Below are 14,070 nucleotides of genomic sequence, written 5' to 3'. Positions count from 1 at the left end.
CCACCCCCTATCCTTCAAATAACCTGCGATACTTAAATAATAAACATTATTGTACCTGTTCATCAACCACTGTGTAATCCATGGCAAACTCTTCCTCTCCAGACAGCTCAGGACACCAGCAATAAAACCGGGGAATGGGATTTTGTTCTAAATTTTGATAAAGTGTGGGGTCCCATGTGAGAATCAGGTCTGGCTAAGCCAGGGGGATCTCATTGCGCAGGTGAAGAGCGAGGTTTAATTTGCTAAATCCCTCCAGATGTTCGCAGGCTGATTGCATTTTGTATGTCAATAGGATTATAGAATATTTTCTCTGTCCTATCTGAAAGCCTGGCATCGTCCACAGGATACGAAGGACAATAAGCACATCCACTCCTCCTGAGAAACCCACAGCGGTTATTTACTAACCACGGAATTGTAATATGTGGCAGAGTTATCTGCACTTCTTGCTTTATTTTGTTAATTGGGTTTCTGTTTGCTACATTTTGTTTTAACATTCAGTGTCTGTAAATCTTTGTGTGTGTGATACAGTATTCTTCAGACATTTTGCCAACTTGTTGGTTCTCCAACAGCCGGGGATTCTAACTGTTGGTCATCTTTCATTCTTTCTGAATGTCTCTCTACTGACGGTCTTTTTGATGTAAAAATGATCATGTGATTTGTTCCACAAATTGTGCTTCTGTCCCAAATGTCTATGTACTAAGATTAGAAGATCTATTTATTTTTAATGTTTATTTCTTCAAACCTGAACCTAATTTGTAAATTTCCACATTTTCTGTAATGTTTAAAACTTTCTCCATAATCCATTACAGATTATTTAATCCTGGATGGCAGAGAATTCCAGGAAAGGTCATGCACTACTAGGTATCACTATTAAATACTTCTTGGAACCCGGTTTATGGTGGGCTCCTGTCCCTTTTTTTCCTGGAATTTTGGCAATACCGTTTTTGTGAGGTGCAGCCCCTTACTTCACTGTTCAATGCACCAATTGCTGATGACTTGGCAGTGGGGCCTGATATTTTATTTGTACATTATTTCTCTTGTGTTTAACGCCTGCAGTTAATTATTGGATTAACTCTAAGTTCCTATATAACCTTTAGAAACCGCCTGCCTGCTATATCAGACCATGTGTCCTGTTTGTGATTGGCAGACGGTACCCACTAGGGCTGGCTTAGTACCAGATTCCTCTGCTATTAAGACAGCAGGACGTGACTGAGCTTTAGAAAGAAGATATATATATATATATATATATATATATATATATATATATATATATATATATATCTATATCTATCCAGCTAATCAAAGCTGAACATGGTTGCTGGATGCACAGCCAGTATTGTGGCTGAGGGACCCAATACATTCATCAGGGTCTAGTACTCCCCTTTCCCTGTTGGTGGCAGGCATTGCCCATCACATGGGTTATTCCTACACCTGTGCTCTGGCTGTAGGGATACTGCATATGAATGCTACATACCTTTGAATCTACACCCCAACGAATCGATCCGTCCAGGATTTTTAGCTATGGAGTCCTATTCAATCGATAAATCACTGGACGGAGCCCTACGCTCAGACGTACATTGAAAGAAATTCAATTTGTACAACAACGAAAAATAACTAGACCTCAGCCCAAAATGTTATGTGGAGGGGGGGTGGGTGAATAAAGCCGGCATCTAGTGATCCCTGCCCACCACCTACTTCCTTTATAACATGCAGCCCATATCATTTATTACGTAGAGCTATAAGTGATATTTACAATGGACTAACTGTTCTTGCACAGTGGGGTATATTCACTGAATTGTAATAAACAAATGTATTGAAAAATCCAGTCTAAGGTAGCCGATCTGTGGCTAACGCTGATTTGTGTATATATTTTTTTCCAAATCAACTATTTTGGTCTGTTTTGAAACTGGTTTTCAGTCACTAAACTCTGTCAAGTGTCCTTCAGGAGCCTGAGAACATCTCCACATGGCACCACCGGCCTGGGCAGCTCTCATATGATAGCTGAGAGTAATGGGAGTTGACCTAAAGCAGATCCTTGCAGATCCATTATTTCTATGGACACATTCACCTTCTTCATGGTTCTGGATGGTACATGAAAAGTGATGTCCCATGGTTTATAGAATTCATATAGCCCAGGAGGGAACTCAAAGCCGCTGGATATTTTAATTTACGGTTTTCCCTCCTGCAGCACATGAATGCTACACACAGTGGGTCAGCACATGAATGCTACATACTGTGGGGCAGTACTTTTCACACACTGCTCAGTCAGATGTGGAGACATGATGTGTGTTCAGTAAAATATTGTGGGTCTGGTAACCCTCTAGCACACCAACATATTTCTAACCAAGATAAAAAGCTGCCTGGAAACATCTCTCATAGCATTGTGCGAGTTTATTCACTAAATTCCAGATTAATTGGAATTAAATTCCGTATTTTGAAGCACAGTCTGAAATTGACGAGCTGTGACTATAGTGCAGTTGGAGAATTTTTCCAGACCGGCTGTGTTTGTCTACATTTTGCCATTTGGATTTTAATTCACTGTTTAGAAAATAGCCGCAGTGACAGCCAGTCTTGGCCTCTCCCTCTTTTTAAAAGCCTTTGGTTGGAGGGGGATTCTGGGAAATGTAGTCCAGCTGTGGCCGCTGGTGGCCATGTTTTATGGAATATAACCCTTAGGTCTGACACTAAACTGTGTCCTAAGGGGGATTTAATTAGCATTTTAATTTATGCATTAAACCACAGCCTGTCTGCTGGTTTGCAATGGATGCGTGACTGCGTGCTGGGGAATCTGCACTCCGCGCCAGCCCCACTAATGATTAACACTGGGCCATAACGATCTCTGCTAATTAACAAACACATCATCTTCATTTGCGGCCTTCGATTTTCCATCAGTTTTCACACTGATTTTTAACTCTTTCGTTAAAATTCTCTCAGTCAGAATATAAAATCAACCCCAGGGATATACAATCATGTGTTCTGCATTCACAGCAGACTGCAAGTCTCACTAGGCAGAGCCAGCCAACAGTTGTCTTCCACAGCTCATGCAGTGCAAGAGGTGCATAGCCCTAATTGTACCCTTTCAAATCTGTGTTTCAGCCAGTGAAATGGTTCAAAGTGTTCCTTTAAATATATCGCTTGTAGATGGCGTCCTCCGGGAGGTGATGATAATGTGTCTTTATTTGACACTGCATCCCACCCTGTCAATGTGACTTGCCTTAGAACGTGTGGGGCCAAAAGCTCCCCTGATGCTTTGCCAACTTTAACCCATGAAATAAAATATTGAAATTTGCTATAAGTTGTATTAACGTTTATCAATAAACCTATAATAAAGCAAATCACAACCCGGAACAGGCGCGGCATAGCCAGGGCCCATATTGCTAATATAGAGGAGAATTGGATAAATCAGGGGTTATTTACAAAAATCGTCCTGTTTGTTTTCACTTTTGCGCCAGTTTTGTGAACATTCGCCAGTTCCTCATTGTATCGGCCGGTCGTCCACCTTTGTACGGCGCTGATTCTTATTCATGTATTCTGAATTGCATCAAAATGTATTTTTGTCACTTGTTATTCCTCTTTCATAGATTTTACTCCTTTTTCCTGATTATTTCACCATTGACGTTTAGAAAATGAGTAATATTACCAGGAAATAAAGACACGTTCACAATTGAAAGGATTTTTTTTGTTATTTAAACAAAAAGGAAGACCGTGAAGTTCCCTTACCTGTTAGTAGGTGCAAGTAGGAAATGCACCTGAAAAACAGCCTAAAATTGAGTGTCACCCCCATTTCCCTGCTTGTCGTCTCTGCTCTCGAAATGGTGACCAACAAAGAACGGCTCTTATAACAATGATTGACAGGGAGCTAAGATGGAGGCGCCCAGTCCCAGGGTATTGGTAAGTACAGGGTAAAGATTCCTACATTTATTGTAAAACATAATATTAACCCCTTAAGGACACATGACATGTGTGACATGTCATGATTCCCTTTTATTCCAGAGGTTTGGTCCTTAAGGGGTTAAAAGCCTGAGCGCTGACCGTCCCCATTTAATGTGAGCTGTTAGCTACATTAGCCAATGATGGATTCACATGGCCGCCGCCTGAAACTTCGTTTCCCTCCACGTTTACAGGGATACCGTGGTTTCCCAAGCTCACGTCGCTTCTTCGTGATGGGCAGGACATAAAAAGTGCTGCCCTGTAGAGGGATTAACGTAGAAGGAATCCAGGATTGCACTGCGTTGATTAATAAATACACTTTGAATAATTCATTCGGCCGGGCAGCACTTTTCATGTTCTGCCCATCAGCACCAAGAAGTGATTTCTCAGGAAAACATGGGGGATGAGGAGGTCGTAATCCCAAACCTTGTTCATATCAGCTCACCCTGACTCCTCTTGAGCCCCAATTTTACCTCATTCAGACAGATAATGTTAGGATTATCTTCATATCCATTTTTTTTCCCCCAATTTATTAGGCATTTTAATGAAGTCCTCTCTCTCTCCATCTATCAGCTACTTTAGCTCCATTACTCTATGTATCAGCTCTCTCCTCATTTCCACTTAAAGGGACACTTCAGAGCCCTAAAGCACTTAAGAGTGATGAAATGCTTTATGCGTGAAGAGTGTGTCCTCTTTTTTTCATTTTACAAAAAGTACAGATTTCAATAGCAATTGACATTTTTGTAAATTTACCTGGTTACACCTCCTCTGGTTGTCAATCAGACACCCTCAGTGAAGATAAACTCAAGAGGCAGCAATTGCACAGAGCACCTGCCTTGCACAGACTTCTCATAGAGCTGTATTGGGGAGTCTGTGATTGGACAGCCACAAAAAGTTTGAGCAGGGTCAGAAAGGGAGGGCTTCCAAAGGCTGCAGACAAGAAATCTGCAGCTTTTAGAAAGCTTTTTGTAGGTAATTAAATGCATGCATGTTTCCATTGGGGTATGTCTACTAAACAGTGATTTTTATTTATATTTGGGCTGTGAAGTGTCCCTTTAATGCCAGCTAGCCTTCCATTTAATATCAGTATTTTATCTGAAGTATCCATGTGGGACCCCTAATTCCACATTATCTCCTCGATGGCAATCCAGGGTAGAGCTTATTTGTATATTAAATACACTGTAAAAGAGATTGATGGTAGAAGTCACATTTTCAAATTGTAATTCCACCTAACATTTGTTTTTAATACAGAATTTATTTTAATTGGTTTGATGTAGTTGGAGCTACAGGGGTAAGGGTACACGAACACGACTAAATGAAGCTCCTTAAAAACTCCAACATTAACCGAAAATTGCCCCTGCGTCTTAAGATCACTAGTTAACGGCTGTACAGGATGTTAACGCGAGCTGTCTCGTGCTGCACAAGTCTACGCCGGTAAATATGGAAAGATTATGACTGTACAGGGCCTATAGACGGCGCCCGGAAGAATAAAACTCCCATCATCCATTAAACTGTACTATCCCACTTGCTAAGGATTCTATGAGACAATAAACAATGAAACACAACTGCAAATAGCGAGTTAGACAAGTGCAGTCTAAGTTCACATGTTTTTGAGGGGGAGAGATGGTTCTCAAATTGGTTCCTTTACATTTAACAATGTAGCGGGTTAGGGCAGCCTTGAACCTTCTACTATTGGAGTCCGACTCCCACTGCCCTCGTCCTTGGACTGCCTAATGACGGACAGCTGGAGGTAATATCACATCCCATATTAATTGGAGACACTTTTTAAAAAAATGCATAGTTCAGGGCTGCAGTAGAGGCGAACATGAAGACTGCTGTCTATTTATTGTCTGACATTTTACCATTTACAGCCCTGCGGACAACGTCAGCCTATAGGACGGAGTTAGGGGCAACGTTACTGCTGCTCACACTGACGTACGCCCATAAAATGATAATGTAAAGCGGAAAGGCGGTAGCACAATGTATGGGAAGTATTTTAGCACCAGCTGGAGGCTTTTTTTTAAACCTAAAAACCACGAATCCTTCTTGGCGTAAAAAGTCTATTTACAAGCCAAGTCTGTGTCCAGCCATACTCCAGCATATCTCTTCAAAATAACTCCGACCTTGATCTTGACCACTGAGATTGCTCCGGCCTTTATAAGTTACCATATCCAAGTGTTCTGTTATCTGTGTTGAGCGCACGCTATCCTGTGCTCAGACTGCTCCCAGTGGGATCTTGTCTGTTTCTGCTTGTTTTGTTTCCATTTCGGTTTAGCTAGTAAATAAATGATGGTATAAGGAATGTAGTCAAATCTTGGCTTCCAGCATTTCCAGCAAGAGTTTGTGCATTGGGATCCTCCCCTCCAAACGGATCTGGCAGAAAGTGCGCACCGCCTCGTTGGCGGTCTGGCGAAGAAGAGGAAGGGTCATGAGAAGTTTGCCGGAGCGGTGAGGGTCCTCCGAATGGTGCTCGCTCTCGTAGTCTTGCAACGCCTCATGCAGACGGTCCTGTAAGTTTAGAACATCTTCCAAATTCTCGATGTTGGTGGAATCTGGAAATAGACAGGAGAACACTTGGAAATGTTTCTCAGAGAAATGTGGCTGTATCGATATATATATTTTTTACAGTATGTGTATAATACATATTTCACACAAAAAACAGCCCTACTGGGACTTCATTTAAAAAAATTAAAACGTACTGTTAATTGTCAATGTTTCAGCACTTACTATGTTACCCCTCCCATTCCTCCTCCATACCCTTTCTCACCTCCTATGCCCCCCCATGGATTTAAATGATTTATTTTGCGATGTATGTACAATCCACTAAGCCGTTAAATAAATCTTTTAGGTAGAACCATCAATTGAGAATGGGTGATGATTTGGGGAGAATGTCAGCACTGCTTTATGGCCCTCGTCAGTTCTGGACAGGAATTTAATAGCAAGCTCTTTGGATTCCTCTTGCCTAAAAACAAATTCTTACCTTGAAAGAGTTAGAATAAAACTGGACCAGGGAATACAGTGAATTCTTTCAAGGATTCTTTTAACCCTCTTGTAGTTATTTTGAATAAAGAGCCACTATAGTTAACAGAACAACTACAGCTTATTGTATTTGTTCTGGTGAGTAGAATCAGTCCCTTCAGGCTTTTTGCAGTAAACACTGTTTGTTTCAGAGATAATGCAGTGTTTACATTACAGCCTAGGGATACCTCCACTGGCCACTCCTCCAATGGCTGCTAGAGGTGCTTCCTGGGGCAGTGCTGCACAATGTGACTGACATTCAATGTCTCCACCCTCTGAATGGAGTCACTGAACTTTCCTCATAGAGATGCATTGATTCAATTTATCTCTATGAGGAGATTCTGATTGGCCTGTTTTGGTATCGAGTTTGATGATCCAAGTGGGCAGAGCGGGTAGCGGAGTCAGCTGCGACCAGACCCGAGCGGCCCTGTTAAAAAGTAAAAAAACTCCCCTTTGAAGCTTCTGACAAGGGGGACGGGGACCTAAACAGCCATCTTAGAGCTATAGTGTCAGCAATACATGTTTGTATTCCTGACACTACAGTGTTCCTTCAAGAAAAAATATAATAATCCGCTTTTTACAGAACGTGATCAGAAGTTTTTACGCCCTTTCTCCTTTGTTTTGTTATGTTCACATAATATCCCAAATGTAGCTAGTTAACTGACTCCCATTGGAAGCTCCGTCTGACAGAATAGAGAAGAATTCATAGGAATGCACGCACGCACAATATTGGTGAGATTGCCACCCTAGGGTGTCCCCAGTAATGTGATCGCATTGCCTCTCCTCTGCCTTCCAGTGATATTTTCCTAATTTATTTATTAGGTGGGCCCCGTCTGCTAATGGACAATGTAAAACACCATATTGTTCATTGAAGAGAACGCACTGTGACAATATGAGAGAGAAATGTCCGGAGCGGCACTTTTCATATATAGATTGCAAGCTCTTTGGAACAGGTTTCTCATCTATTCTTACTGTAATAGTCTCATTAGTTGTTAAATTCTTCCCATTATTTTATTGTAAAGTCCTGCAGAATAAGTTAGTGCTATATAAATAATATATCTGTGCAAATTGCACTCAGGGGTTCATTTAACAAACTGTGATCTGTAGGTTGACTGAAATATGTTAAGGTGAAGCCATCTGAATTTCACTCGTTGAAAGAGTGTTTCTATTTTCTATGTTCACACTCTTTTTCTCTCTAACTCCTGTTTCCCTGTTGTTCTTCCCTATGAGCGATCATATTTAACCCTTCTTGTGCCGTCACGCTCGAAAATAAATGGCTGTTCGCAAATCACAGAGAAGGGTTAAACGAGGAAACTTGCTGATTTAAAGAAAGCTGTATTGGAAATTCAGCGATCAATATGCCTGATGGATTATGTAATTATGAGGGAATCCGTCTTCTAATTGTAAAGCCAGTAATCACTTGTTCGTTAAGACGTAGGACGGACTAAACAGACAGAAAACCCCCTGAGGAAAAAAATCTCTAGAAACTCCGCCATGACGTGCTTAAAATGGCCCCCGATTAAGATATCACGATGAAGCACATTACATTGCGTAACGCCAGACAGTAACCAAACACACACACACAAATCTGGAATAATTTGAGTAAAAAAACTCTTAGACAGAGAAATTGGGGAGTTTTTCATTTACACCTCTAATGTATTACAAAAAAAAAGTTTTAATACAAAATTATACATTTGTTTTGTTGTGCAAATGAAAAACATGGATTGTATAGGAAGGTTATATTAAAAATAGGAATGTGATAACGCCCAGGTCCTGTGAGAATAACAGGCGTTTAAAAAAAAAAGGGAGTGCGGCCCCTCAAAAAAGGAGATGTCTGGTTACGCCTGGTCTCCTCATTAATTGATATTAAAGGATATTTATAATTGGAGGTTATTCGGTAAATAGTAAATTGTGAAGAATTGACAAGAGAATTGCACGGTTTAAACCCAAATGACTAAAATTGGGGATTTTTCAATTGGATGTTTTGGTGCAAGTTTGCGTGTTTCTCGTCTGTTTTTCTCTGTTCCCAGTTTATAGAACAAACTAAATGTAAGTAAATAATATATCATTAATACTCTGTAAATCTACACCAAGGAAGATGATCTATGTTTTATATTTATGTATATATTGTACTTGATTTTATCTTCTTTTGTAGATTATTCCTTGATAATCCAGGGAACTCGCATTGTATGTCTGTAGAAGGTGTCCACGTATTATTTGATAACTTTTTTATCACTGGTAGAACATCCTATCAGAAAGGGTCGTTAAGAGGAATTATTAAAGCGGCACTGTCATGCCGAACTTACCTTTCCTCAATCTCTTCCTCTTCTCCCCCTCTCTCAGGATCTGTTATTCTTTTCTTCCATTCTTCTTTAGTTTTCTTTAAAATCATAAGACAAAGTAGGGACTCTTTGTCTTATGGGATTCCTCCGCTTGACCAGCTCTGACCAGCGGAGGAGCAAAGTGTGCTTCATTTCCGCTGGTCAGAGCAATTTTCCCATGATCCCTAGCTTTCCTCCCTGTTCCCACAATGCTTCCTGTCAGTATTGCCGAACGTCCTGTCACTTAGACAGAACGCCGGCAAAACTGCCGAATTGCATCCTAACAGAATGAGCACTGTTTCTCCATTGGTGTTAGGATGCAATTCGGTACTTTGTTCGGATCGGAATTTCATTCTAATGAATGAAACTCCGATCCTATTCATTGCTGTGGCTGCATCTTGCAGCCGCTTAGTAGATAACTCCCTAATTCCCACGGTATCAGGGAGCTATCTACTAAAAGGCTGAAAGACCTGAACTGGTCTTTCAGCCAACTTTACTAATACTAAGTAAAGATGACTTAGTATTAGTAAATAATATGCCCCTACTCGCTATACCGCGAGTAGGGGCATGTCTAGTAAGCAGTGAGCAGCCTGTGGCTGCTCACTGTAAAAAAAAACAAAAAAACACCTAATAACCCCCCCCCCCCTCCTGCGCGGGGGTTAAAGATGGGGGGGACCTACTGTCCTCCCCCCTGGCCCCCACCCCTGCGCAGTGGGTGGGGGCCCTAATAAAATAATAAGGGGGGGACCTACTGTCCTCCCCCCCGGCCCCCACCCCTGCGCTGTGGGTGGGGGCCCTAATAAAATAATAAGGGGGGGGACCTACTGTCCTCCCCCCCTGGCCCCCACCCCTGCGCTGTGGGTGGGGGCCCTAATAAAATAATAAGGGGGGGGGGACCTACTGTCCTCCCCCCCTGGCCCCCACCCCTGCGCGGTGGGTGGGGGCCCTAGTAAAATAATAAGGGGGGGGACCTACTGTCCTCCCCCCCTGGCCCCCACCCCTGCGCGGTGGGTGGGGGCCCTAGTAAAATAATAAGGGGGGGGACCTACTGTCCTCCCCCCCTGGCCCCCACCCCTGCGCTGTGGGTGGGGGCCCTAATAAAATAATAGGGGGGGGGACCTACTGTCCTCCCCCCCTGGCCCCCACCCCTGCGCGGTGGGTGGGGGCCCTAATAAAATAATAAGGGGGGGACCTACTGTCCTCCCCCCCCTGGCCCCCACCCCTGCGCTGTGGGTGGGGGCCCTAATAAAATAATAAGGGGGGGGACCTACTGTCCTCCCCCCCCTGGCCCCCACCCCTGAGCGGTGGGTGGGGGCCCTAAATTAACCCCCCCCCCATCAAGGTGACTAGGGGTCCCAAGCCCCTAGTCACCCCCCCCACCCAAAACATTCTATCCCCTACCTACCCCCCTCACCCTAAAAATAGTGAGGGGGGAATAAAATAACTAACCTGTAAAAAAAAAAAAATTTAACTTACCATTTGACGTCTTCTTTTTTCTAAATTCTTCTTTCTTCAGCCCCCAAAAAAGCCAAATAAAAATCCATCATACCCGTCGCACTTTTAAAAAAAAAAAAAAAAAAACGAGCGCAAAAAAAAATTAATCCATGTTCACCCATGGAGGGCACGCCGCGTACTGAGCTCCGCAGGGCGGGTCAAGGCTTATATAGCCTTGCCCCGCCCTGCAATTAGGCTTAGAACACACTGATTGGTTGGTTTAAGCCAATCAGAGTGCTCTGTGTCATTTTACACAGCGTGGGAAAATTCAAAAGAACTTTCCCACGCTGTGTAAAATGACAGATCACTGTGATTGGATGGTTTTCAAGCCATCCAATCACAGTGCTCTGTGTCATTTTACAAGCGTGGGGAAATTCCAAAGAACTTTCCCACGCTTGTAAAATGACACAGAGCACTGTGATAGGATGGATTTCAAGCCATCCAATCACAGTGCTCTGTGTCATTTTACAAGCGTGGGAAAATTCCAAAGAACTTTCCCAAGCTTGTAAAATTACACAGAGCACTGTGATTGGATGGCTTGAAAACCATCCTATCACAGTGCTCTGTGTCATTTTACAAGCGTGGGAAAGTTCTTTGGAATTTTCCCACGCTTGTAAAATGACACAGAGCACTCTGATTGGCTTAAACCAACCAATCAGTGTGTTCTAAGCCTAATTGCAGGGCGGGGCAAGGCTATATAAGCCTTGACCCGCCCTGCGGAGCTCAGTACGCGGCGTGCCCTCCATGGGTGAACATGGATTAATTTTTTTTTTGCGCTCGTTTTTTTTTTTTTTTTTTTAAAGTGCGACGGGTATGATGGATTTTTATTTGGCCTTTTTGGGGGCTGAAGAAAGAAGAATTTAGAAAAAAGAAGACGTCAAATGGTAAGTTTAATTATTTTTTTTACAGGTTAGTTATTTTATTCCCCCCTCACTATTTTTAGGGTGAGGGGGGTAGGTAGGGGTTAGAATGTTTTGGGGTGGGTGGGGGGGGGGGGGGGGTGACTAGGGGCTTGGGACCCCTAGTCACCTTGATGGGGGGGGGGGTTCATTTAGGGCCCCCACCCACCGCTCAGGGGTGGGGGCCAGGGGGGAGGACAGTAGGTCCCCCCCCTTATTATTTTATTAGGGCCCCCACCCACCGCGCAGGGGTGGGGGCCAGGGGGGAGGACAGTAGGTCCCCCCTATCTTTATTTAGGGCCCCCACCCACCGCGCAGGGGTGGGGGCCAGGGGGGAGGACAGTAGGTCCCCCCCCTATCTTTATTTAGGGCCCCCACCCAGCGCTCAGGGGTGGGGGCCAGGGGGGAGGACAGTAGGTCCCCCCCCCTTATTATTTTATTAGGGCCCCCACCCACCGCGCAGGGGTGGGGGCCAGGGGGGGGGAGGACAGTAGGTCCCCCCCCTTATTGTTTTATTAGGGCCCCCACCCACCGCGCAGGGGTGGGGGCCAGGGGGGGGGAGGACAGTAGGTCCCCCCCCTTATTGTTTTATTAGGGCCCCCACCCACCGCGCAAGGTTGGGGGCCGGGGGGGAGGACAGTAGGTCCCCCCCCTTATTGTTTTATTAGGGCCCCCACCCACCGCGCAGGGGTGGGGGCCGGGGGGGGAGGACAGTAGGTCCCCCCCCCTTATTGTTTTATTAGGGCCCCCACCCACCACGCAGGAGTGGGGGCCGGGGGGAGGACAGTAGGTCCCCCCCCCCCCTTATTGTTTTATTAGGGCCCCCACCCACCGCGCAGGGGTGGGGGCCGGGGGGGAGGACAGTAGGTCCCCCCCCTTATTATTTTATTAGTGCCCCCACCCACCGCGCAGGGGTGGGGGCCACTGTTTAGTGGACATGCCCCTACTCGCGGTATAGCGAGTAGGGGCATTGGGGAGATTTTAATCTCCCTTGTGCTATTATGGGGGTCATATTGACCCCCATAGAGTGAGGGGGGGACCTGGGGGGGCTTATGAAGTGGTGGGGAGCACTGCTCCCTGCCGCTTCTGTCTTTACATATTACAAGGAGGGAGCTGCACGTCGGTAGCTCCCTCCTTGTAATAAACTGATCGAACAAACGAACACTGATACTCAGTGTTAGTTTGTTCGTCTGATTTTTTCTATTCATTCATTCGTCTGTCTGATGAATGAATGAATAGATGAAATTCCCGTTCGCATGTCCAGATGTTTCACTGGGCATGTGCGGGAATCTCAGGGCTATCTAGTGTGGGCAGATGACGTGTCCCACAGGGACTTCACCTACCCACACAAAGATGGCGGCGCCCTGAATAAAGATCGGGGCAGAAGATACAGATTTAAAAATAGGTAATCTGGGGGGCTTAGGGGCATTTGGGGGTGACTAGGGGGTCAATTGGATGTAGTGGAGGCGGGAGGGGGGTTAAAAAAAAAAACGGGATTCGGCATGACAGTGCCGCTTTAATTTCTTGCAGGGAAAATGTGAGGCCAAATAAAGCACAAATCTAAATTAAGCAAATCCATTTGGGTTATGGATCGCCGGAGGCTTTCAAAGCATTGCTAACACGGCTTCCGCCCCCCCACCCCCTTACACCCTTTTGTTCCGATCCATCCCACACACAAAACACCACAGGACATTATTGATCTGCTGGGCCAGACTCTGAGAGACGGTCGTCGATAAGCCTGAGCCATCTATTTGTAAGAGTAAGAGCTGATGACAGCTGTCAGTGGAGGACATTTAACGGCTCGAGTCTCATAGAAAGAAGAAAGAGATATGATACCAATTGGAAGATGTCACGTTGGAGAGTGAGGGTCACCCATTAGTGCTTTTAATGCCTAGAGAGACTGTAACGGGATGCATGTTTTGGGTGATCTGTGTAAATATTACTGCGTTCCTATATTGATATCGACTGTATATATGTGGGGGAGCCGGCGTAATCAAGAGGAAGACAGAAGGATGAGATAGGAAGAGAGGAGGGAGGTCAGGAGAATCATTTTATTCGGCCATTTTGTATATTGGAAAATACCTGAGTTTGCCAGAGCCATTGCTTTCAACGTGACAAATTCCTCCTTGTCTAACTTCGTCTTGCGGTATTTCCTGACCAGCTGAAGCAGCACGGTGTGAAGGTGGAGCAGCCCAGAGCATCGACATTGCTCCCGGCACAACACAAAGTTCTCTGCCATCGCAAGCTCCTCGTTCAACGGCAGAGACCGGTACACAATGCCCAAAACCAGGATCTCCATCCATGCACTCTGTAACAGGGCCATCTGATCGACAAGCGAGAGCATGGAGAAACCTAATCACAACAAACATTGAGAAACAGTATAGACATCAGTCATACTACATACAGCA

General features: G+C 44.6%; 1 protein-coding gene across 2 annotated transcripts in view; it reads right to left on the bottom strand.

Moving 5' to 3' along the window:
• Positions 1 to 5,408: 5,408 nt before the first annotated feature.
• The window catches only part of LOC134572253 (estrogen-related receptor gamma-like), a 44,412-nt gene continuing 35,750 nt past the window's right edge, over positions 5,409 to 14,070 (bottom strand). For both annotated transcript variants that reach the window (XM_063431102.1, XM_063431101.1), the window contains exons 6-7: positions 13,745 to 14,014; positions 5,409 to 6,482 (exon numbers count right to left, since the gene is read on the bottom strand). In XM_063431102.1, coding sequence (XP_063287172.1) covers positions 6,238 to 6,482; positions 13,745 to 14,014 — 515 coding nt within the window. In that variant the 3' untranslated portion in view covers positions 5,409 to 6,237. The remainder of the gene's footprint in view (positions 6,483 to 13,744; positions 14,015 to 14,070) is intronic.

Source organism: Pelobates fuscus, chromosome 9 (genome assembly GCF_036172605.1).
Source record: "Pelobates fuscus isolate aPelFus1 chromosome 9, aPelFus1.pri, whole genome shotgun sequence".
Classification (NCBI taxonomy): Eukaryota; Metazoa; Chordata; class Amphibia; order Anura; family Pelobatidae; genus Pelobates; species Pelobates fuscus.
Note: the sequence above shows the minus strand (reverse complement) of the source record. Positions and strands in the feature narration are given on the sequence as shown.